The 25,467-nt window shown below is 53.6% G+C and overlaps 1 protein-coding gene across 8 annotated transcripts in view; it reads left to right on the forward strand.

Annotated features, from left to right (window-relative positions):
* Window positions 1-6: 6 nt before the first annotated feature.
* Window positions 7-25,467, forward strand: part of Adgrl1 (adhesion G protein-coupled receptor L1) — a 41,320-nt gene continuing 15,859 nt past the window's right edge. For 4 of the 8 annotated variants that reach the window (XM_026777912.1, XM_026777914.1, XM_005370919.3 and 1 more), the window contains exons 1-4: window positions 7-329; window positions 15,568-15,729; window positions 18,863-19,076; window positions 22,671-22,780. In XM_026777912.1, coding sequence (XP_026633713.1) covers window positions 15,660-15,729; window positions 18,863-19,076; window positions 22,671-22,780 — 394 coding nt within the window. In that variant the 5' untranslated portion in view covers window positions 7-329; window positions 15,568-15,659. Of the gene's footprint in view, window positions 330-15,567; window positions 15,730-18,862; window positions 19,077-22,670; window positions 22,781-23,957; window positions 24,074-25,467 lie in introns of those variants that run through there. The other 4 variants (XM_026777915.1, XM_026777917.1, XM_026777916.1 and 1 more) reach the window with 4 other exon arrangements.

The following is a 25,467-nucleotide window of genomic DNA, read 5'->3' on the forward strand; positions in this document are numbered from 1 at the left end:
GACGCCGCCCCCGCCCCTCCGCCTCCACGCCTCGCTCCCCGTGAGGGGCGCAGACCCGCGCGCCCGGGGCCGGGGCCGCCTCCGGAGCAACGCGATCCGCCTTTTCTTTCCTTTCTTTATTTTTTTTATTTTTCCCCCCTTTTAAATTTTGGTCGGTGGCGGCAGTGCTGGGCCCGAGGAAGGAAGGGACACGGAGGCCGCCCTCGCTCAGACACCCCCTCCCCGCTTCCCCCTGGGCCGGGCTCCGGGAGATGTGCCGGGCGGGGGGCCCGGCTTCGCGGAGCCGCCGGAGGAGCGCGCACGGCCGACCCCGAAGCGCCGCTGGACAGGTGAGTGTGCGGGAGTCGCAGGCCACGCCGCACCTGGGCCAGGTGTGCGCGGCGAGAGGGGCGGGGGAAGCACCCTACCCCCGCCCGCCGGGGGCTCTGTGGGGGTGCGGATGGGCGGCCGCAGGGTGCCCTGCAGGGGGAGGGGACCGTGAGTGTGCCCGCGCGTGGCTGCGTGTGCTCGCGCGCGCGCCGGCCTTTGTGGGGAAGCGGCGCGGCGGTGCCTGCGTGTCCCCGGTGCGTGTGCGCGCGGGTGCTTGGCGCCCTGTTTGTGTAGGTGTCTGGGTGTGAGTGGAGAGGGTGCGTGTGCGCGCGGCGCGCGGGCCCCGGCTCCCCCGAGGAGCCATGTCGGGGGGCTGGCACCGCAGGATGCTGCTGGCTTTAGGGTTGTTTTTCTCTGGGAGGCACGGCGCGGGAGGATGGGGAGAGGTCTGTCTGGGTGTCGAACGGAGGGGCGCCGTAGGCAGGACCGGGTGCAGGCGTGAGGTACCCGGTTAAGCACCGATGGAGCCCGTCAGGTTGGATCAACCGGAACGAGCTCTCCCTTCTTCTAGGTTCCTGAACTAGAGCTGTGTGGTTCAGCTGTCATCGTCCCGTTTGAGGGTCCTGGGATGAAAGTCCAGTTCGTGTGTGTGTGTGTGTGTGTGTTGGGAGGGTCGTGTATACTCCAGCAGTGGCGAGAAAATGCCCCAAATGGCATCAGTTCAGTGCACCCCAGGCACCCATGTGAAGACGGCGCCCCGCCAGCAAACAGCCCCTAAGCTCACACATCCCAGTCCGTACACTTCTCTAGGTCAGCTCCCAGCCCTATCCTTGCCCAGCATCTTATATCCTGGACCTTCCTGGTCCTCTCACCCCGCCTTCTCCTCAGCCTTGGCATCTTCATGGGTGTCCCTCCTGTCCCAGTGCGAACCGGATCCCCCTTCTTTCCCAACCTCTGAGGGACCCAGAGCCTGGGTTTGTCTTCCCATATCCAAACATGTGGTGCGTTAGGGGGAGTTGGGGGAGGGGTTCAAGATGGCCGCCAAGATGGCTGGCAGCCTCTTTATCTCTGTCTGTCTCCCCCTCTCTCTGCTTACCCTCATGCCTCCGACAGAGTGAGGGGTCACAGTGGAGAGGGTGTTAGATGGTGTGAGGACAGGTGTGGAGGACACCTGAGGGTGGATGTCTCTTCTGGGCCTGTTGACCTCCGAGAGTGCTGCTGAGAGAGAGGCCATCGGTACCTGTTTCTCTTTCCTGCACCCCAAGGGCAGAAGAGAGTTGGTAATACAACCTCAAGCCCAACTCCACTCTGGCCCACAGCTTGATGGCTCCCTGCGCTCCACCTGCTCCCCGGACCCCCGCACTAGCCCATCAATCATGGAATGTCAGGGTGTTCCATGAATGTCCCCACCAGCACCCCTAGCTTTCTGTTCTCCCTCTGCCCACAGTCAGGCGCTTGGGACCTTGGTGTGTGTGTGCTGCGGGAGGTCGGCCAGGACAGGTACCAACTTTGGGGACAGGTGACTTCCTCTCCACACCCTGCCCATTAATGCCGAATTTATTACTTAAAAGTAGGATGAAAACAGGGAGAATAAGAGACAGAATACAGCCTTCATTATCATATCGAGAAAATTATCTGTGATTTTCCTAACTAGCAATTTGCCTGCCACGCCGTTCAGATATGACTTGCCCATTAATTACAGAGATGAAAAATCATCTGGAAGGCGGAAAGGGGAACTAATTCCATGGCTGGCGGCGTGGCACCTTTGCACCAGCCACAACCATGTACGTGAATGGGTACTGGCCCTCCTGCTGGCCTGCCACCATCTTCCTTCTCTGGCTCGGGCCACCCTGTTGCTTCTGCCTTCTGACGTGCTCTCTTGACACTTCTGTGTGGGGACCGGCGTACTCCGCTGTCACCTGTGCTGCTGGACACCCTTAGGCTTGGAGATAACCCTCAGAGTTGGGGAGGGTGGGGAGCTGGGGACTAGTGCACCTGGGCCACTGAGCCTAGGAGGAGGTGGAAGACCAGAGACACGGAGCTAGACTTCTATTCCCAGCCTGCCCTGGGGAACCCCCTTCTCCTAGAGGGCGCTCTGGAAGCCCCACGAGGGGGGAGGAGCCTGCGGTCGCTGGGCCCAGCCGGCGGAGTGTGTTTGCATCAGGCCCTCCGGTTTCCACCCGCACATGGGACTGACTGTCTGCCGCCTGTGTCTTTTGTGTCTATGTATCTGCTGTTCCCCCAGGCTGGCAGGAGACCCTATGGTGCTTCAGCCTTGGCCTGAGTATCTAACAAGAGAGTGAAGAGAGTCAGGCAGCTGAGAAGCCCTGGAGCTTGCACCCCTAAAGAAGTATAGTAGGAGTGGAAGCCGCCTCCCACCGCAGATGGGGAGTCTCTGGTCTCCGTTCCCGCCCTCTGCCGGTTCTCCACCCAGACGAGGCCAAGGACACTGAAAGCTCTGGTTTCTGTGTGGGCTGCTGTCAGGGATCAGATTTCCCGTTGCCAGACACTTCCCCTCCTCCAGCCCCTCTGTGGGAACACTGGAGGAGGGGCTGACCAAGGTGGGGTTCCCTGGTGAGCTGGAGGTGCCCAGCAAGAAGGCATGCAGAGCTCTCTGCCTGGGATGGAACCAAATGGCTGCTACTAAATACAAGAAAATGGGATCCTGGGGTTAGGTTGGGGGCTCTCCACAGCTAGGAGACCTGGTGTCACTGACTCCAGCTGGCTTCCACTTCTGTTTGTATCTGTGTGTGCCTCTTGTGCATTCTGTGACTCAGGCCTAAGCTAGTGACTGGCTTAATTCCCGTGTGTGTAGCTACTTGCCCCTCTGGGTCCAAACGGTGCTTTCCTTGGTGAGTTTCACTGAGGGTTGACTCTTGGGCAGCTGTCTGTGTGCACAGGACAGGAGGGCTTTCCCTTGTCCACACCTACTAGTGTGAGCTCAGCTGTGTGTCCTAGAACTGCCTGGAGCAAGCAGGGTTAGCACTCCTCTCCAAGCAAACTGCAAACACAGGTGCTTTTTCTGCTGGGTGCCAGGCAATGAGGTGCCACGGGGATAGTGACCCCTTCTGTTCCCGTGGCTCACAGTCTGACAGAAGAGAGGTGTGGTGTGGTGTGGTGTGTGTGTGTGTGTGTGTGTGTGTGTGTGTGTGTGTGCGTGCGCGCGCGCGCGCGCGCGCGCGTGTGTTCTAGGGAGGGCAGCGCTATACTGTGAAGAGAGATCCTCTGCCCCTCAGGTTGCAACCTTAGGGTGTGGAGCACATTGTCACCTTCTCTCCTTCATCCCACTCCTTCACGGTCCTCCCATGCTCTTGGAGATCCCACCTTTTCAAAGGCGCTTCTGTCCAGGACATGGCCTGTGCACTCTGCTTCAGACTGTAGCTCCCACAGCTCCCCTGGCTCTCTGTGAGCCTGTGGCTTTCACACCTCTGTAATTTCCTGATTTATTGTGCCTGTCTGTTTACTGTCTGTCTGCCTGAGTAAGATTCAGAAGTTCAGGGATCTTGTTGCTAGGTTTGCTTTGGGAGCTCAGGGACCCTTTTAGCTGAGCTGCATGTGGTAGTGCCGGCCTGCCATTCCAACACTCGGAGGGCTGAGCATGAGTTTGAGGCCATGCTAAGCTACAGAGGAAGACACCTTAATAATTAAGGGGGGGGGGGGCTCGGGGATTAAAAGTGTGTACTGCTCTTGAAGAGGACCAGAACTCAGTTTTCAGCGCCCCACATTGTCAGCTCATAATGGCCTGTAACTCCTGCTCCAAGGGACCTGACATCTCTCCATCCATGAACACCTGTGCTCATGCTGTGCCTCCTCCCCCACACTTTGTAAATATGATTACAAATAATAACTTTTTTTGTTTTTTGAGACAGGGTTTTCTGTAGTTTTTGGACCCTGTCCTGGAACTAGCTCTCTAAACCAGGGTGACCTCGAACTCACAGAGATCCACCTGCCTCTGCCTCCCAAGTGCTGGGATTAAAGACTTGCACCACCACTGCCTGGCTAAAGCTAATGTTTTTAAACAAAGGAAGGAAAGGGGGAGTAAGGGCCAGGCTAGCACACTTGACTAAATGGGGGGGGGCTCTCCTTAGAGTTGGAGAGGAACCCTGTGTGGTTACTCTTTGACCTTGCCCCCTTTAAGAAGCAAGGCCTTCCTGCTATATTTAGGGGACTTGTCTGATTTGGCAGGAGTCCCATGAGAATGTGGGACCTCTTAATAAAGGCTAGCAAACGGGGAGCTTGTGGCTGGCGGGGCTTTAGTAGAGGTACAGGCTGGGTGAGTAAAGAAAGAAGCAAGGCCTGGGCTGGGTTACGTTGAATGGGCTATGCTACATTCTTCTGCTTGCCTTTGCCCACCTGGGGACAGTCTAATGGAACTTACACGTACCTTTGTGTATGAGGGTGTCTTCTTGGGAACGTGATGTCAGATGACTATGTGCTATAGGGTTTAGGTCCTGGAGGGGGATTTTGAGGAACACTTACCCTCACCAGGGGGCTGAGAGCCCTTGAGTCAAAGTCCAAGCAGTTGGTCCCAACATCCCTTGGGCACTGACCCCACTTCTCCTTGGGATGGGACCCTCCACCTGATTTAGGTTTCTCTAGGCCTTGGGGAGCTAGTAACCAGAATTCTGCATCTTGTTCACCTCCCCCTCCAAAGGGGGGGGCAGATAACAATTCAGTCAATAAACTGGAGACTAAAAATAGTTTTGCGTCCCCCCCCCCAGAGCTAAAAATAAAACAACATACACACACATAAAGGCTTAAAAAATAGCTTAAAAGTCCCAGGTGAACTATGAGCTCCTGGTGGCCCAGTGGTACCCCCCATGTTGGGTCCTGGTGTGTGTGTTGGGTTCTTGTGTGCCCTCTCCTCCCTGTGTATCCCAGACTGGACACATACCTTCCACTCTCTTGCCTCAGCCTCCTGAGGCTGACAGTCATGGGAACCCAAGACTCTTCTTGGTGTTCTTTATGAGATGGCCCTGCGATCTTGGGGTGCCTAATAACACCTAAGGGCTACACCTACCAAAAGTCAACAATATCCCCGCACAGACCCCCCCCCCCCCGCTATGCTGTGCTCGGTGACCTCTCCAAACAGACCCCCCAAGGCAGAATTGCTCAGTTGGGAAGTATAGTCTATGGTTCTAAGTCCAGGTTTGGTTACCCCCCTGCCCCAAAAGCAAGATGGGAATTTCTGTGAGCTTTTGTGGACCAACTCTTTGCAAGTTCATCATTCTCTTTACCCTAAAGGTGTAAGAAGCACTTCTTAGCTCACTGCAGGCAAGAATGGCCCCAGAACATCCCAACCGAAGGGCACTCCCATTTGGGGAACACTTGAGTGCTTCGGGACCCAGGCACCAGGCATAATCTGGCTGCTTCCCCCCTGTTGCTATTTCTTCATTTTCCCTGGACCTGTTCTGTAAACCTTTGCACAAACCACCCATGGCCTTTTCCTTCCATGTACTTCTGCATGACTTAGCTGAAGTGTCCTCTCCAGGTGAGCATGCTGGTTCCCATGATCCAGAGAGATGTCTTAGTGGTTAAGAGCACTGATTGCTCTTGCAGAGAACCTGGATTCAGTTCCTAGCACCCATGTGACCACTGATGGCAGTCTATAACTCTAGTGACGGGGTCTTCTCTGGCTTCTGTGGGCACCACACTTACATGGTACCTAGACATACATGCAGGCAAAACACCCATACGTATAATGTAAAAGTAATTGAAAATGTAAGTCTCCCGCCCCAGCTCCTCTTCTACCATTTTCTTCTGCTGCACTAGTACCCGATCAAATCTACCTCATTACCATTGTCTCCCTTGTCCCCAGCTGACACATGGTAGATGCCCAGGAGAGCAGGCAGAAAGACTGCGTATTTGTCTGTTTACTTTAGGTGGTGGAGACAGGACCCAGGACTTCCCATATGTTAGGCAAATGCTCCACTATGAGATCCTGCAGCCCCAAACCAGATGTTACTTCTGAGCCTTAAAACCATACTGTGCCCTGCTGAGAGGCAGGATTTGAACCTTGGACCCGAGGATGCTATCCTGTGCTTTGTCTCTCTACCCTATTAAGAATCCTCTGAAATCTCCCTCTCTGGACCTTGCACTCCCACCCTGAAGCATGCATTCATCCGGAGGCAGGAGCATCCTGTCCGCCCTCATCCTGGGGTCCTGACTTCTGGCACAGATTTCAGCTCTGCCTTGGCATGGGAGGTGAAGCTTGGGTGGACAGGAACGCTGGGAGGTGGACACAACCCCCCTGCTGCCCTGGTCCTAGTTTACCATAGCAGAGAGCAAAGCGGGCAGGCATGTAGATCAGCGCTTCTTAGAGGAGGGGGCTCCCCAGCTGTGGCCTGGAGGAGAACTGGCTAGAGAGCCTGAGAAGAAGGTCCTCCCCGAGGTCTCAGGTAAGAAAAGAAAAGGTATTTTGTGGCTGTGGGTAGGAAGCTGGCTGGACCTCGGTGTTGTCAGCTGGGTTTGGGGAGATCTGGGGTTCACCTATGGAGGGTCAAGAAGCTCGGCATATGAGATCCGCTTCTGGCAGAGCTGAAGAGGTGAGCTTCCCAGGTCTGGGAGGATTCCTGGAATGGGCCTGGCCCCAGGTCAGGTCCTCTGTGGGAGGAATTGGAGCACTAGGGGGGAAAAAACCTTCGTATCCAAAGGCATCAAAGTGGGGGCCAGAAGCAGCTAGCTTTTCCTGGCCTTGAGACACGGGGAATCGGTGGCATGGTGACCTTGAGACATGGGGATGAGGTGACACGGTGGCCTTAAGACTTGGGAATGAGTTGGAGTGGTGGCCTCGAGACGGGGATAAGGGGGCGCGGTGACCTCGAGACAGAGCCAAGGACAGGGTTGATAGGCAGGGAAGAGAGCAGATGGGAAGAATGAGTCTCTACCTTAGGTTTGGTTGGGACAGGAGAAGAATAGGGGATGGGCTGATGTGACCACCATCTACATACAGTCTTCTCTCCGGCAAAGGCCTCTGCAGCAGAGGTGAGCATTTACGAGACATCTCTTTCACCCTTTGCTTAGAAATGCTTCTACCTCAGGCACAGAAAAGGCCAGGTTCATCCCAGAGGCCCACGAGGGCCTGCATGGCCTGTAGCGAGTGCCACCTAACCTCGTTCCAGTCTCCCCGTCATCTGCTGTTTACCTGCTGTGTTTGGGCCTCAGCACGCTGCAGCCTCAGGGCCTTTGCACGCCCCTGACTGCCACTCACACATACGCCCCCACCCCCCACAGGCCTTTCTCTTTATACCTGTTTTGTCTAATAAGCACCTGCTCCGAGCTCAGAGCTGGCTGTGTGGTAGTTGAGGATAGGACCTTCTCTGAGGCCATCTACAGCTGGGCCTGAGTCCAGTTCAGAGAGCAGATCGCAGAGAAGCAGTGTGGGAAAGAGGAGGGGTTACCAGCAGTCCTTGCAGATGGGACCTTAGGATGGAGACAGGGTCTGGTGTCAGGTACTGGAGCTGCATGTATGAGGGGGTGTTGGGGGAACGCCCTGTGTAGGGCCCCTAGGAACAGCCTGGCATGCCGTATTAGGTCATAGGGGCAGTGGGGACCCATTAAGACCTGTAGGCAGGGAGTGATAGAACTGGGTTTTCATTCTGGATTGAGGGTAGAGACTGGGTATAGGTGAGGGGGTAGACTGAAGGGAGACAAGAGAAAAGGCATCCGGGGATAGCCCTAGCCTCTCTGTAATACAGGGGTACCCAATGGCCAGCTGGGTCCATCCCTAGGCCTTGTGTGTGTTGGCAAGGGGATGCCTTACCAAGAAGGGGGGCACTGTCACCGAACCACACCCCAACCTTTACATTTTTAAAAAGTCATTTATTTATTTTGAAACAGAATATCACCACCTATTTAACCCTGGCCAGCTTGGTTTCACTTTGTAGACCAGGCTGGCATTGAACTTGTGACACTCCCGTGTCTGCTTCCTTCTCTGCTGGGTTCCAGGACACAGACTCATACACAGCCCTGCAGAGCAGTGTCTGGTGGGAGAGAGGAGCAGCGTGTAATGAAGATGTGAGGTTCCCAGGTATAAGAACCTCGAGGACATAAGGAAGACGCAGGGCAGGGCACTGTGATGCCGGAGTGGACAGGGTCGCTGCGGGGGGCGGGGCAGTCTATGCAGAGGTCCTGGGGTAGGGCCATGCGGATGCGTTGCATGGTTTGGGGTTCCCACTGAGGGCTTTTGATCTGAGGAAGGTGGCAGCCATGGAGTAAGTATTCTGGGCAGAAAAGAGACAGAAATGATGCAGGTGCAAGCTGGCTAGCCCTGGCCTCTTTGTGGGGAGCCAGGGGTCCAGTTCAGCTGTGTGGGGGGCAGGGCATTTGGGAGGACTAGGCTGCTGCCTGGTGAGTCTGAGGTACACTGTCCTCGCCCCAAACCCTATTGGAGAAGGACTTGTGCCCGGCACTCTCAGGCACCTGTGCCATCTCTACAGGATACCCTTGCTAGTTCCCATGCAGGGCCCAGGAGACGGGCCCCAAAGGCCAAGAGTCTGATCTACTGATCCAGGCCCAGAGCTCCACTCCAGACCTGCTCTGCTACCGGCCACCGTGCCCACCAGTGGAAGTGCAGGCAGAAGTGAACTCACAGCCAACAGCTGGGGACAGGGTGCCTAAGAGGTGTCTGCTCCAGAGACGGGCAAGGGGGGCCAGGAGGAGCCCACCACCCCTCCTCAGACACTCAGACTCCCACTCACCCAGCATACAGGGTTGCTGTGGCAACTGCAGGCTAGGGCAGGCTCCAGGCGCCCCCTCTCCTCCAGCAGCCGCTTCTCCTCCTGTTACACTCCCTGTCCCCACCCTAGGGCACTCGAGGACAGACCCTGCTGCACGCGCCTCTCTAGGCTTAAGGCAGAACTCAGACAAGCATGGAGGCAGGCGTATGGCCCCCTGGGGGACACACAAGGGTCGGGTTCCCACTGAGGGTGAGTTGCCAGCCCTGCTTCCCCAGGGTCACATGGTATGAGAAAGAGATGGGCGCAGCTGTGTGCACACCTGATTCCTGGAGCTGCCACTATAGTGTCCCATTGGCTCAGCACTGGAGCACGGCTGGAGCCTGGGAGGGGTTTCTTTGTCACGGTATAGATAGGATACTTTCTACTCTGAACCACGTGTGGGAGCCCTGGGGTATTCTGAGCAAAAGAGGGACAGAATGGTTCAGGTGCTGATGAGTACCCTCTGACCCGTGGGGTGTGGGGTAGGCAGGCTGTGGAGAGTGAGGGCAGGCGAGCTTCAGGGAGGAGGAGGGGACTGTGTTGGGCAGAGCTGGTGTCCAGGAGAGTCGACGAAGGTACCGATTCCATAAATGGGTCCTGCAGCCCCTGGCTCCATTGTTGTGGCTAAATGAGATCCATGGCAGCCAGCTGTGATAGCACACACCCGTCATCCCAGCACTTTGGAGACAGAGGCAGAGGGATTGCCACAAACTCAAGGCCAGCCTGAGTTTGAATCCCCAGAACCTACGTAGAACCCCAGGTGTGGCAGTGTGTCTCCATAACCTCAGTGAAGACAGGAGGATTGGCGTGGCAGAGCTGGCAGGGAACTCACACAGCTGTTGAGTTCCAGGTTCAGTGAGAGACCCCGCCTCAAAGCTTAAGATGGAGAGTGTGTGAAGACACTATATTCTGTCATGCCCTGGCCTTTTAAAAAATCGTCATTTAAAGGCGAGAGAGATGGATGGTTCACCTGTTAGGGGCATGGGTTCTGCTTTTCCAGAGAATGCAAGTTTGGTTCCCAGCACTTCCATCAGTTGCCTCTGAGCTCCCTTGGCATCAGCACTCATATACCCATACCCCACACACATACACACATAATTAAAACAAAACTTAAAGTTATGTTTTAAAGACATCTTACTATGTAGCCCTGGCCTGGGACTTGCTATGTAGACCTGATTGGCCTCAAACTCACGGAGATTTGCCCATCTCTGCCTCCAAAGTACTGAGATTATAAGGGTGTAGGCCACTGCACCCAGCGTAAGTTTATTTTTAAATAATTTCTAAGTTATCCAGGCTGACCTTGAACTCTGTAGCTCAGATTGGCCTTCAGTTCAAGATCCCCTTGTCTCCTCCTGCACCCACCACCTTGCTGGAGAGATTTGGGGAGCTTCTAGGGGGACAGGTAAGAGTAAATTAGCTCCTGTCACAGGCCTTGTGGGGGGGATGGGCTAGTGATGTCCTTATAAGAACATGAAGTACACAGGGACCTCTCTCCTACACATCAGGAAGGCTGGGTGAGGACAGGGAGACGGTAGTCTCTTGATGGAAGCCCGGTTCTCAGCAATGAGAAAGTAAGTTCGCAGCTGCCCAGGGCCCCAGCTACCTTAGTTGAGCGCTGGAGGCAGTGTGTGAGGGAGCCCGGCATTACAAGGCCCTGTCCAGCCCATCCTAGAACTGTTTCTTCATTTGTTTTCTTTTGTTTTTAGAGAGCGAAGTCTCACTATGCAGCTCTGACTGTCCTAGAATTTACTATGTAGAACAGGCTGGCCTCGAAAGTCATAGAGAGATCCTCCTGCCTCTGCCTCCTGAGTGCTGGGATTAAAGGTGTGTGCCAGCATATCTGGAAAAATCTTGAAGTGTGACTCAGTGTTTGTCTAGCATAAGACTTCCTAATTTACTCACAATCCCTTTTTACCTGAGAAACTGACACATGAATCTAGTATAAACACTGGCCAACCATAAACCATAAGGGAATTTCAAAACATGTCTTTGGTGTACACATAATTTCACCATTTTCTAAAGATGAAATCAAGTGTGCATGCTAATGAGACGTGGGTGCTTGATAATTTATATAGCCGGAGTGAAATCTTGACTGAGTTGTTGCTACTGCAGGATACAAAGTATCCTTTGTGTTGTTCAGAGTTACTTTAGCAACATCTGTCCTGAGAACCAGTTTCACACGAATAGGGTTCAAAATGGCAGAAGCATGTCTGGGAGTGTTCAGAACTTGCTGGAAATTCTGTCCTAATCCTAAACCAGTATTGATTCAATTTTTGCTTCATGAAACTGAAAGCAGCAATTTAAAAAAGGTTTGTTATTATTTTTAAATTGTGTGTATGTGTGGGTATGCACATGTCCACCCAGGTACTCAGAGGCCAAGGGACCTCAGGTCCCCGGAATAGAATTGCAGATGATTGTGAGCCGTCTGACATGGGAGTTGGGAATCCAACTAAGTCCCTCACAATGGCAAAACACAGCCTTTGGGGGGGGGGGGGTGTGACAAGATAGTTTCTCTGGGGCTGGAGAGATGGCTTAGCAGTTAAGAGCATTGCCTGCTCTTCCAGAGGTCCTGAGTTCAATTCCCAGCAACCACATGGTGGCTCACAACTATCTGTAATGAGGTCTGGTGCCCTCTTCTGGCCTGCAGGCATACACACACAGACGGAATATTGTATACATAATAAATAAATAAATAAATATTTTTTAAAAAAGATAGTTTCTCTGTATCATTGTTGTCCTGGAACTTGATTTATAGACCAGGCTGGCCTCAAACTCACAGAGACCCACATGTCTCTGCCTCCTGAGTGCTGGGATTAAAGGTGTGCACCTCTATGCCCAGAAGCAGTCCACACTTATAATCACTAAGCCATCATCCCAGCTCCTCAAACAAGTCTAAAAATCAAACCATCAGATACAATCCAAAGACATACTTAGGAATAGATAGTAGGGAAATAATCAAAGTTCTTATTTTCCCTTAATTAAATACTATGTTTGCATAAATGCAGAAAACTTTGTAAGACCAGGCAACACTGCAGAACACACATCTATGGCATCTGTCTGGGAGACAAGGTACACACTGCAAACGCCGTGCACTCAGCACCAAGGGTCCTGTGAAGTCAGAGAATGTAGCCCAGGCTAGCACTGTCAGACATGCCGCAGGTTCGTGTTTGATTTGAATTGGTTTTTGGTCTTTGCACATTCAGACAGTTGATGAAAAGTTGGCAACTTTTTCACTATCCCTTCAATTCATGAGGCTACAACCTATGGTTTAAGAAGCTGGCTTTCCCAGCTCTAGCTTACTGTGAGCCTGGGTCCATCTATAGCATTCAAAGGAAAAAGAACCATGCCAACTGGCCCATGCACACAATGCCAGCCTTAAGCAAGCTAGAATAGCCAGGTGTTGGTGGTGCACGCCTTTAATCCCAGCACTCAGGAGACAGAGGCAGGTTGGTCTCTGAGTTCGAGGCCAACCTGGTCTACAAAGTGAGTTTCAGGACAGCCAAAGCTACACAGGGAAACCCTGTCTTGAAAAACAAAAAGAAAACTAGAAAGGCTGGGTGTAGTTCCTTGGAAGAATGATTGCCTAGCGTGCACAAGACCCAGCTCAACCCTGGGACTGCAGAGCCAGCAGCTACTGGGGGAGTCTTGATGCACCAGCAAATGTCTGGAGTCCCAGATAGAGGGAGGCAGAGGCAGGAGTGTCACTTGAGCCTGGGCTTCAGAATAGAGAGCCCTGTAATATACCTGGTAATAGAAACCAGGTATAGTACCACACACTTGTAATCCCAGCTTTCAGGAGACTGAAACAGGGCGACTGCTGTGAATGGAAGGCCAGTTTGGGCTACTCAAAGACCAAGCCAAACACTCAAAATGACTCTGTAATTAATTCCACTTGTTGAACACCTGGGTGTTTTGGGGGCTAGGGATGCGGGTCACCAGTAGAATGAATACTTAGCATTTAGGAAACCTTAGGTTCCATCTTCACACCAGAAGAAACCCCATATTTTAAATAGTTTAAATTAGGCCATATTTTATTTCTAATGCATATATGGATTTTTACTTGTGCATGTGCGCCCTCTCAGTGCCCGGTGTCCTTGGGGTTCGGAAGAGGGCATTGGGTCTCCTGAATTGGAGTTACAGGTGGCTGTGAGCCACCATGTGATTGTTGGGGACTGAGTGGCCCTGTGTCACTTGGCAGGTGCTCTTCGCTGCTGAGCCATCTCTCCAGTCCCTGTGTTGCAATATTTAAAAATACACCGATCCCTCTGCCTGCAGGAAGCCTAGAGTGTTTAGACAAAAGAGTACAGTGGAGACAGACCCCTGACTCTCCAGCGGGGACAGGCGAGGAAGAGCAAGCGAGGGTCTGGCCTTCTGAGATTTGGACCTGGAAGGCAACTGTCACTGGTAGATAGGCAGAATTTCTATTGGTCTGGTTCTGCTGGAGAGGACACATGTAGCCTCCTGAGGTCATGAACTGTATGGGGACTCCCCCGGGGTCTCTGCATCAAGCAGCCTTGGGAAAAGAGCCCCTCATGATTACTTCCTGTCTGATAAGGGTCTGAGCCCACTGGGTACGTGTGAGACGGTTGTTTGCCTCCCTGAGGGAGCAGGGCTGAGGAGCTGATGGCGTGGAGGCCTGGCCCTGGATTTTATCAGGGTGATTCAGACCCACATGGGGCAAGGGCTTCTAGAGCCTCCTGTGGCTTTGCAACCTTTTGTAGTTGCATATCCTCCTGCCTCCGAAGCTAGCATGCTGGAAAGAGAGCTCTGGAAGAGGCGGGTGACATCTGCCATGACTGCCTGGGAAGTAGAGGTGGGTGAGTGCCCAGGAGGTTTCATCTCCAGTATAGAAGTGGCCCACACATGTCCCAGGCCACTCTTGTCTGGGCAGATGAGGGAAGAAGGCGTCTAGCTGGTCAGGGGCTTGGTGGTAAGAAGAGAGACAGCCATGGCGGTCACAGAAGAGACAGGACAGACCTCTGGGGGTTAGTGACAGACTGCCACCATGGGACAGTCACATCAGGAGTGGCTGGGAACAGGAGTTAAGAATGAAGTAGATGCCGGGCAATGGTGGCGCACGCCTTTAATCCCAGCACTCGGGAGGCAGAGGCAGGCGGATCTCTGTGAGTTCGAGACCAGCCTGGTCTACAGAGCTAGTTCCAGGACAGGCTCCAAAGCCACAGAGAAACCCTGTCTCGAAAAACCAAAAAAAAAAAAAAAAAGAATGAAGTAGATGTTATTGGTGAATTTATGGCACAGGATCCGGGAGGGTTGTCCTCAGCTTGAGCCTGTACCTGAGAATCACAGGAGACCATCCCAGACAGTGCTTGGGGGCTGAGAGCTTCTGGGAGCAGAAGAGGAGATGTGGGGTTACAGGCTCACAGGGTGGCACCTGAGGAGTAGAGGGAAGTTGAACTTTGAAATGAGCCTCATCAGGTCCTTAGGTCTGGTTGGTGACACGTAAAGTGAGACCTACGCACAGAGGTGACCTGTCATGGGACTTAGGAGGGAGATGGCAGGAGCAATAGGTCTGAGATTCAGTCAACAAATACGATTTCTTATTATGTAGGGCCTGCTCTAAAAGTTGGGTGTGGTGGTCATACAAAGCAGTCTAGATCCCCAGATGGGCAGTCTCCTAACCAGATAAACAGTTATATATAAGCACAGTGACAGCAGCCCTGTGTGTTAACCCGTTAGCTGATGCTGCATGCAAAGGGAAAGGCATGGGAAAGGTGCTCAGGCAGGTCTGGGTGGAGCAGAATGGGGAAAGAAGTCTGAAAGACTTTAAAATGGAAGGATGGAGGAAGGAATAGAGAGGCTGTGTTGAGGGATCCCAGACAGGAAAGAAGAGATTTAGAACATACTGAAATGGAGTGGTTGGGCAGGCCAAGTGACGGGGTTGGGGGGCTTTTGGGGTACAGCATGGTGCTTCCTCTGTTGTCAGGTGAGGTTGATGTTCTGGGCTGCAGCAGCCCTGAGAATTGGGGTGTGGACACCACAGGAGCAGAGGGTAGGGGAGGAGCTCATGACACCCCTGATCCCTGCTTCATCTCCTCAGCACTCCTCCCACTCCACCTGCCTGTCTCCATCTCACCCCGAGAGTCCCCTAGAAAGGAAAGAGGGGACTTGGGTGTCCCTGGTCCCCTATCTGTGGCGCCAGCCAGCTGATTCTAATTAGCTGCCCAAGCAGAGAGACAGGAAGCAGAGGCTAGGGGCGGGGCTGGATTCCTGCCCAAAGCTGAGGTTGCCCTCCTTGAGGGATGAGGATGCTTGGTGGTGGAGAGGAGTGGGCAGGGCAAGGTTAGGGATGAGGCTGAAGCAGCTTTGGTGTGGGTGGTTGCTTGGCAACCCTGCTTGACCTATCAAGCTGCCCCCAGGGAGGTTCTGTTGGAGAAGAGGGACCAGGGCTGCTGAGAGTGACCCCAGAACAGGGCATGTGCACCCCAGTCCAGGAAGGGCCTCACCATTAGCATAAGACAGACTCCCACTGGGCTTGCTGAGGGCAGCTCCTGCCCAGTATCACTCTGCTGTCCTCCCTCAGGCTGGTGGGCCAGGCTGTGGTACCCTGGTGATGCGGGGCGAGACCCACCCCACAGTCCGCTGAGAGTCCTGCGCCCGCCCCTGGCCTTCGCCATGGCCCGCTTGGCTGCAGCACTCTGGAGTCTCTGTGTCACCACTGTCCTCGTCACCTCTGCTACCCAAGGTAGGTGCTGTCGGGGCTGGGGAAGGGCCGGATCTCCAAACCCAAGTGGGATGGCGGGAAACATAAATTCTCTGGACCACAGCCTCCACCCCAGATGAAGCTGAACCAGGCCAGAGGGAGCAGGATGATGCCACCCTCGGCAGGTACCACTGAGGGTGTTGAACCCCCAGCAGGCACTAGGTGCTGTCCTGCTTGGAGACCCCTAGGACTAAGACAGGCTTTCCGGAGGGGGCAGCTATTTCTCTATCTCTTCCCTCCCCCGTCATCCATCACATCTTCAAGGCTCCCTGGGACCATGGCTTAATTAAAGCATGCCTGCTGACGTTTATTTAAAAACAACTAATTACCCGACTTCGGCCTGGGATCCTGCACATGCCACAATTAGTGCCCTAAGCCTGCTGCCCACTGTTGACATTACCTAGTTACCATCCCTGGGCTGGGTACAAGCTGTGTGCAGGGCAACAGAAGCCAAGAAGAGGGTCTGTTGGCCTGACCCCTTCCTAAATGGTCCCCTTCCCCACCTTGACAGCCCTGTCCTCTGGAAAGTCAGAGGGATATTGTCAGCCTTGTTCTGAAGCCTTGGCAGTGTCTTGCTGGCCAATGACCCAGTCTCCCTAGTGCCCAAGTTCTGGGCCCAACCCCTGCTAGGCCAGGAGGGGCTGCCTCCACCCCCAGCCCCATGTGAGCCAGCCCTCCACCCCCGGCCTCCCTCCCTGACTAGAAGCTAAAATTAGAGGAGGAAGCAGATGGCACGAGAGGAGCACATGGGAAACTTCTCTCAGCTGGGCTCTGCTCACCCCCAAAACCCAAGGACCTGGCTGCTGTCACCCCTGGGGACTCTGCCCACGTTAGGTGGACCCTGTTTCTGAAGAGGGGCCAGCGTGGCTCTGCCGCAATAGTACAAACACCTTTCACAGCCCTTAGTTCACCCCAGTTGTGCCTCCCCCAGGGATCTACAGTTTATGCTTTCCTGTGCCCTGCGTGGCTGGGCCGCAACCAGTATCCCAAGGTGGTTGCCAGGGCAGCCTGGCACATGTCAACCCTGGATCCTGAGAAATACCCATAACAAAAGAACGATCATCTTCTCAGCACATTAACTAACTGTAGATTAACCTCTGTGGTAGCAGACAGACCAGGGACCTGTTAGGTTCCTCAGAGCCGCCAGCCAGGCCAGGGGGCAGCAGAGTTGGACTTACTGCTGTACTGTGTGGCTATGATTGTCCCCTCATGTGAAGCTCTCTGGCATGGTCCAGCACGCTCCGAAACCCTGAGTGTGCTGCCACCCCTGGGGATGGAGCAGGAGGTCAGGAGTTCAAGACTAGCCTTGACTACTTAGACTTTGAGGCCACCTGGCTATGTGTGAGACTGTTTAAAAAACCAAATGAAAGTTCTTTAGTTTAAAATTCCTGCTGTCTGGTTCTTACCTATGGGTGGGTGCCCATTTTACAGCTTGGGAAAACAAGGCCTGAGGAAGCTACTGCTAGTGGCTATCTGAACTTAAGCATGCAAAAGTTAGGCATGGTGATACATGCTTGTAATTTCAGAATTTGGGGAAGGCTGATATACAAGGACCCGAAGTTTCAAGCAGGCTGACCCTATTCCCAGTAAATCAGCAAACAAAGCAGGCAGAGACAGCTCTGTGGGAGGAGGGGGTGGTAAGAAGATCCCAGTCGCTCTCTCTTGTGACTGCTGCTAACTTGGAAATTTACTCAGAGGTCTAGCAGCACCCACAGGAGCTTCTGTGCTGGGGGACAGCTTTTTGCGAAGACAGATTCAACCCAGTCTGGTGAAGGGGTTTGACATGGAGGAGGAGAGTTCCAAGCAGTTCTGCTGTGACAGTGTGTCCTGGTGTCCCAGTCTCAGTAGAAATCCTACCACAGACTTGGTCAATGCCTTTATGGCAGCCGTCTGCCCCACCAGAGGCCCCACCCTAAGTCCTGTCATCAGGGACTTGTCAGGAAAACAAAGATCCACCATCATGGCTTCAGCCCAACCGGCTCCTGCTGAGGTCTCCTCCTGCTGTGGTGCCCCTCCCCCGTGTCTGCACACAGTCTTCCCTGGATGATGCGTGTGTCAGATCGCCTCTCTCAGTGTGGAGTGACAGCACAGCCCCGATGTCCTAGCTGTGCAGGAGGTAGGAGGACCACAGTTCCAAGGGCAGTCTAAAGAGGTCAGTGAGGTCCCATCTCAGAATAAAATGCATGGCAGAATGCTTGCTGAGGGGTGCAAGTGGCTGTAGTACTAGTATTGCAACAGTAACAATAAAATATACCTAAACCCTCCTTTTTGTTAGAACCCTTGTCAGACTGCATTGGGGTCCTCTTTGACAGCCCCATTTTAAATTGATCTCTACTATTTAAAAAAAAAGTCATCTCCAAGCCAGATGTGGCGGTGCACACCTGGCATCCCAACATTTGTGAGACTAGGGCAGGGAGGAAGATCATTGTAGTCTTGTGGCCAGCCTGAGCTACCTAGTGTGTTCAGCGTCGGTATAGGCTACATTGAGACCTTCAGAAGGAGAAATCTGTGTGTGTGCACGCGCATGCACACGCTAATTGTGGTAGCATGTGCCTATAGTTCAAGGCTATGTTGCAAGTTTGAGGCTAACCTAGGCCACATGAGACCCTGCCCTAGTTGAGGGTTAGGAGAGAAAAATGCTCAGAAAACACTATCTCCAAGTACAGTTACTTCCTCAGGTCCGAGGGCTTAGTTCTTCAATTCAGCATAAGATTTTGGAAGACAGGACTAGTACGATAGATAGCTCAGGTGAGCTAAGGTGTTTGCCACCAAGTCTGAGTTCAGTCCTCAGTACCATTGGTAAAAGGTAAACGTGACCTCCACACCACCCTCAAATATATACACAAATGTCAAAAGTTGTTTTGCAAGGATTTGGGGACACACAGTTGTAACTGGCCCACAATGTCCAGGATGGTGTTGACTCTGACCAGGCAAGGCATTTATTACAGGGTGAAGAAGGGTCAGCTCTCTGGGCCAGGTTACCCCTTCCTCCGAAGGTTTAAATCTCACTGCCACTTTCGAGCCTAAGATTCCTATAACCAGCTTCCCAACCCAGGTCAGGCAGCAGGTTCTTTCTTCCCTGGTGACTGTGACACCGTCCCCAACGGTCCTGCAGGCCTGAGCCGGGCCGGGCTCCCGTTTGGATTGATGCGCCGGGAGTTAGCATGCGAAGGTTATCCCATCGAGCTGCGGTGCCCAGGCAGTGACGTCATCATGGTGGAGAACGCTAACTACGGGCGCACAGATGACAAGATCTGCGACGCCGACCCTTTCCAGATGGAGAACGTGCAGTGCTACCTGCCCGACGCCTTCAAGATCATGTCCCAGAGGTGAGCCTGCTCTCCACCATGTTCCCCAACTCAGCCCCGTAGACCAGGGGTTCTCAACCTTCCTGATGCTGCTGCCCTTTAATACAGCTCCGCATGTGGTGACCCCAACCATAAAATTATTTTGTTGCTGCTTCATAGCTGTACTTTTGCTGTTAGGAATTGTAATGTAAATATCTGATATGCATGTCCCCTTATGGGGTCACGACCCACAGGTTGAGAACCACGGCCATAGATGTGCTCATCCATCCTTCCACCTCCAGAAGCTTATTCCAAGACCTGTTGGTGGCAGGTGGAAGCTTGCAGAATCAAAAGCAAAGTGTTCCTCTCCAAAGAGAAAGATTGCTACTCCTAACTTACAGAAGTGTGCGTATGTGTCTGAGGCAGGATGCTTTGGTGTGCAAATTGTCCTTGTGTTTGTGGCGGAGCGATAACTGTACAAAGGGTGATTTTATGTCTTGAGTATGTGTGTGCATATATAAAGTTTGTGTTTGTGTCTCTGAGCAGGTGTGAGTGTGACTGAGGAGGTATCCCAGGCTGGGATAGCCCACGTATGAAGCTGTGCAACCTGCTTGAATAAATCAGTCCATCCTGAGCCTTTAGTTTCTCTGCAAGCAACCGTCCCTGGGACCCGGCTCCTGCCTGCTCTCCTTGCCGCTATCTTATCTAATATAGTCCATTCTTCCTATGTGGCAGGCATCACTGGACACCTGAGTCAGATCCTATCCCTCTGCCTGAACATTCTCAAGTTCCCACCTTCCTCTGCAAAATCCAAAGCCTTCCTGAGGCTAAACGTGCCCTGTGTTGACCTTCCTTGACCACTGACCCACCTTTCCTACACACTCTGAGTTCCAGCAGTGCAAGGCAGCTCACTGTAGAATGCTGCTTAGGTTCAGTCCTCAGTACCGCAATATAAACAAACTTGACTGTGCGTTGGAATCTGCATTCCTGTAGCCCATAGACTCCCAGCCTCCTGCTCTGCTCTGCTCTGCTCTGCCACATCCTGATAGGGTCTGTGGGGCACAGGTACCTGCCCTGTTAGCTGGGAAGTGGCAAAGCCAGCCTCTGGGTTTTTCTAGAAGCATGAGTATATTCCTATGGTCCTTTAGCCATAAATGCTGTCCCTGAGATCCAAGTGGCTGTTCCTGTGCTTCCTTGTGGCTGTCTACCTAACTGGACACTTAAACACACTCTGAAACTGCAGACCCCTTCCCTGCTCCTGACCCCTTCAGGGCCCTGTCTTCCATCCACATTTCCATCAGGTATATTTTGTCTTTGCTTGGTATTTTATCCTGTGACCTCCCTAACCCCAGCCCATTGGCCCTACAGGGACAACAGAACTTTGTCCCTCACTATTATGGCTGTGGCTAGGTCCGCAGCAGGCGTTCACTGAATGCCAGATGCCTGAGACTCAGAGTTCAAGGCCTGCTCCCTGGCTGAGACAGGTCCCTCTCTATAGTCTGCACAGCCAGAGCAGTCCTGTCCGCCCACTCCACACAGAAGGCTGAGTGTGTGGTGACTAGTCCAGGGAACGAGGCGAGACCTCAGGAGCCTGTGGGGAAGGGCTTGAGGGCCCTCGGCCTTGCTCCCTCTCCTGATGGTCCCACTCTTGAAGCTTTTTGTGTCTGTGAGGGTCACAGCTAAGCTGCTGTGACAGTTCCCACAGGATGGCTGGCCAAAACTTTCCCTGGACCTTAGTGTTTCCTCCTCCTTAAAGCCCCACCCCTTAAAGACAGATGCCACGCCTACTCTCCAGTTGTAGTTCTCGCCAGCTCCAGGGAAGTCTGGGGTGCAAAGCTGGGGTTCTGGGGGTGCCACTCAAGGCCTCGCCCGTTCTAGATGAGCATTCTGCCCCTGGACCACACTGAGATTAACCACTCTAAAGTGAATTCTTTTAGTGACATTTTGTGCATTTACCAGCTCAGCCTAGTGGCAAAGCTTCATATATACCCATGGAGTTGCTTCACAATCTCCTAGCGTCCTGCTCTGTGCTTTCTGCCCAGAGGTTTGCCTAGGCTCTCTCCACGCTCACCAGCCTGCCCTGCGCAGCCTTTTCCCAGCCTGATAGCATTCCATATGTGGGCAGGCCACATTTTACCAGCGAAACCACCATCTCAAACAGTCCTTCATGGCTGGACCTTTGGATTATCTCCCCCTGTTGGTGGACGTGGGCAATGCAGCCGTGAACATGTGTGTTCAGGAATTGTTCACTCTTGCTATAAATTCTATAGGGCACATTGCTATTTGTATGAAGCCACTGCTCTGTTTGTGGGGGCGGAGTGGTGATTTTTTTTTGGGGGGGGGGGTTTGGTTTTTGGTTTGTTTTTTTTTGCTTTTTCTTTGTATAGCCCTGGGTGTCCTGGAACTCATTTTGTAGACCAGTCCTGCCTTGAACTCACAGAGATCCACACGTCTCTGACTCCCAGGTGCTGAGACTAAAGAATGTGTGCGACCCCACCCAGCCACTGCTGTGTTTTAAAAGGGGTGGGTAGATAAAATCAGACCCTCCCAGGCCTCCTTCTCTATTTACTCCTCAGCCTCCTGCTGTCTTTCCCTCTGTACTTCCTCGTCCAGGAAGAACTGGAGGCAGATTCAAGGTACTTATCACTTGTACAGGCCTTGCCTGCCCACTCCAAGGACCTGGGTCTTCTCTCTGTTCCTGACTGTACAGATAACGGAAACAACTTAGGGAGGAAGGGGTTCTTGTGTGTGTGTGTGTGTGTGTGTGTGAGAGAGAGAGAGAGAGAGAGAGAGAGAGAGAGAGAGAGAGAGAGAGAGAGACCGTCCGTGGCTAACAACATCAGGGCTGTAGGAAGCAGAGAAGCGAGCATGGGCATTCTGCTGCCTCCTGCCCCTCGTTTTTATTACATTAGTCTAGGCCCTCAGACCATGGAATGGAGTGGCCACATTTGGGGTGGATCTGTTTGCCTGGGTTAATCCCCTCTGGCAAGACCCTCACAGACGCACCTTGAAGCATACTTAACCAATCTTCTGAGGCAGTTCTGAACCCAGTCCAGCTCCCAGTGAGGGTGAACCGTTGCAGGCATCTTGACTGGGCACAGGCAGCAGTAACAAATGGGAAGAAACAGGGAGCAGGTGGGCAGGCAACCAGAATAGCTTTTTCCTTACTAGCCAGACACCCCGGAGTGGCTGGCAGGGAGTGGGGTCAGGGACCCCTGTGGAGATTCAAGAGTCTTCTTGGCTGTGCCACTGCAGGTCTCAGTCACTGTCCAGAGTGTGGCAGCCTCCATAGGAAGAGCCAAGGCAGGCGCAGCAGGCCCTTAAGTCTCCTGTGGACAGTGTGTCTGCAAACGTGCCCACCACATGTGGTGTGGTATGAGTTTTAGTGACTGGCACACGGGCTTTAAATTCAGTGAAAGAAAAATGCCAAAGATGTACAAGTGCTAGGAGAACCTGCCTCATGGCTGTGGAGGCCTGTGGTAAAGAAAACAGGCAGGAAGCAACAAAGCCTTCCCAGCCCCACACACAATCACACACACGCACACCCCTTCCCGACTGGAGCCATACACTTGCCTCCTGACCCCGGAGCCTTCCAGGCCTGATCGTTTTCCTTAACGCCTTTTCCTTTCTCTGTAGGTGTAATAACCGAACCCAGTGTGTGGTGGTGGCCGGCTCCGATGCCTTTCCTGACCCCTGTCCTGGAACCTACAAGTACCTGGAGGTGCAGTACGACTGTGTCCCTTACAGTGAGTCATCTTGTTCCTCATGCTGTCTCGGGCCCTTCCCCTACAGAGCAAGGAAGGAACACCTTGATCTAGCACTCATGTGCGCACATCCATGGGCCTGGGCCCAGAGGATAGCAGGCTTGCTCCCACTTGGATATGTTCTTTTCAGACACTTGCCACACAAACTGTCCCCTCCTGTGGGGGCATCTTCAGTTCTAGTCCCCTGCCCATCCCTGGTTCTTCACATGTCCTTAGTTGCTAAAAGCCCTTCCAGGCTGCGTTTCCACAGCATGCTGGCCTCTCTCTGGCCTTCTGAACGCTGTGCCTCCCTCCTGTTTCCTGCCCTTTCGCCTCCTGACCGTGGACACACCTGATCTTTTTCATCCTCCTCTACACGCTCCCTCTTGTCCCTTTCACGTCATGGAAGCCAAAGATATCTTCCAAGGTTCCTGACTACTGGTTGGTTTATCTATTACCCTGAGAACACTTCCTGTCTGCAAAGGAAGTACTGCCATATTGGAATGACAGTACCCTGTAAGAAGATGGTTTGGGGGAGCCAAGAGCCTGACTATCATACTGACTGAGGGAGCAGATACAGACAGGGTTGCTCATCCTCAGCCCCCACGCCCCAGCATCACCAGTCTTCCTGCCCACTCTCCTCCCTCCCATTGCCCCATCTGTCCTCTCACCTGGCTTCTCATGGCCAGCCTGGAGGTAGGGAGGGCCTCTAGGCACAAGGGGAGGAGGCAGGACCATTGGGGTGTCAAAGTGAGGGGAAGGGGAGCAGGAGACCTCATAACTCTGCCTCCTCTCCCCTCCCACCCTGCTTCCCCCATCCCTACCCCTCCAACCTCTGATTTCTCCTTGCAGGTGAAGCCGGGACAATGGTGAACAGGATCACTTACCGCTTGTGTAACTTTCTTCTTTTAGTCTTCGCCCTTTCCTTTCAGTGCCTGAGGGGGATGCCCATCTGCTCCCCGAAGCCTCCCCACAGCACTGGGGACACTGCCCATCCGCATCTGGGGCAGCAGGGTGGGAGGTGGGAAGTGACGTGTGTCTAGGACAGAGAACTGGGCAGGTGGCGTGAGGTTCAACCGTGGCTCCTGACTTGTCTGGCTCTGAAACCTGCAGCAAATGACTTAAAAATTTCTCTGGGTGCTGCAGACGGAGGCGTGAGTCCTGGAGATCGGGAGTGACAAGCGCTCGGCCCTGCGGCCAGAGTCTGCTCCCAGGAGCAAAGCCCCGAAGGCAGAGGCTGCAACTTCACCCCCCAGCGCCCAGCCCCGAGCCTGGTTCAAGATGTGCTCAGTGATGGTACGGATGCACTTTCCCGCCACCTGAGCCTCTTAACTCCTCTGCGGTGGGGGAGGGGGTCAGAGGCCTGCCCTGAGTGCTTCAAGGGATAGAGATAGCATGGAACCCAAGCTGCTTTGTGCCCCAGGCCATAGGTTCTAAGAGAATAGCAGCTGCGTGGCCTCTTTGGTGTGGTTTCACTTCTCTGAACCTCAGTTTCCCCAGCTGTAGACAGGGTCCTGGAAGGCCTGGCTGCAAGGGCCTGCACTGTTCCCGCACCCTCATGAGCACTGGTTGCTGTTACTGTGGCCACACTTCCCTTCTAATCTTACTGTTATTGCCATGGTAATCAAAGCAAGAATAGCAACATAGAATGAGCCCAACTCTCTAGAGCAGACAGGACACATGACTGGAAAAAGACCCTGGTCCAGGTCCAAAGATCAAACCGAGATACAAGAAAAAAAGAAGAGGCCACAGGTCTTGGGATGGAGCTTAGATACTTAGAGCCAAGCCCCTTCGTGTGGCCCAGGAACATAACCCAGGAAGATGGGCTGTGGGGTTGAAGGTGGCATAGGGCAGGGGATGTCAGCTTTAGACTGAGAAGACAAACCTGAGCCTTAGAAGATGGATGTCATAGATAGGGCTAGCCATGGGTGCTCTTGTTCAGGTAGAGCTAGTAGGCCCAGTTAAATTATCTCCCGGCCCCCCAAGGTAATTAGGGTTGGGGTTCAGGAAGCCGGGCACACACTTCATGACTTTCCCTGAGCATGTCCTGAGGGCTAGGTACTGGGCAAGGCGCTGGGGAGTCAGACAGACTCCCTGCAAAACTCAAGCAAAAGGTCCCTGGGCTTCAGACGCTGGGGTGACCCCAGTGCTGGCCAAGGTGGGGCAGGGTTGGGGGCAGGGATCCCACAGCTGGGGGTCACCAGAGTGTGGGAACCCCAGACATTGAACTAACACTGAATTTGCTTTGCAGCTGAGCACAGCCTAACTCTCCCTTCCTTCCCAGGTGCCACCCATGCTTCATCAAGGGCGGTGGGCAGGGCAGGGTGCAGCTAGGGCTCCTGGGCCCTTGGTGGACTGGGCAGAGCAGCTGAACCTTGAGCCCCCCTCCCCCAGGAGTTTAGGAGCCTGTCTACCACATGCTCTTCAGCCCAGTCTGTGTCCCCTCCAATTCTGTGCCTCTTGTCTCCCCCACCCTGGCTCTGTCCGAGGCCAGGGGCGCCTGCCTGCCTGCCTCTGTTGTTCTGTGTCTGGCTCTACAGCCCTCTCTGTGCGGTTTCAGGGGTCTGGAGGGCTTAGGGGAATACTGCTGGACTCAGGTGGGGCCTACTCAAAGGGGAAGGGGCTCAGCCTGTGCTCTCAGCTGGGAGGGGTACCCAGGCCCTAGAGACACTAAACCCCTTCCCTCGGCC

The sequence above is a fragment of the Microtus ochrogaster genome, unplaced genomic scaffold (genome assembly GCF_000317375.1).
Source record: "Microtus ochrogaster isolate Prairie Vole_2 unplaced genomic scaffold, MicOch1.0 UNK90, whole genome shotgun sequence".
NCBI classification, from domain to species: Eukaryota; Metazoa; Chordata; class Mammalia; order Rodentia; family Cricetidae; genus Microtus; species Microtus ochrogaster.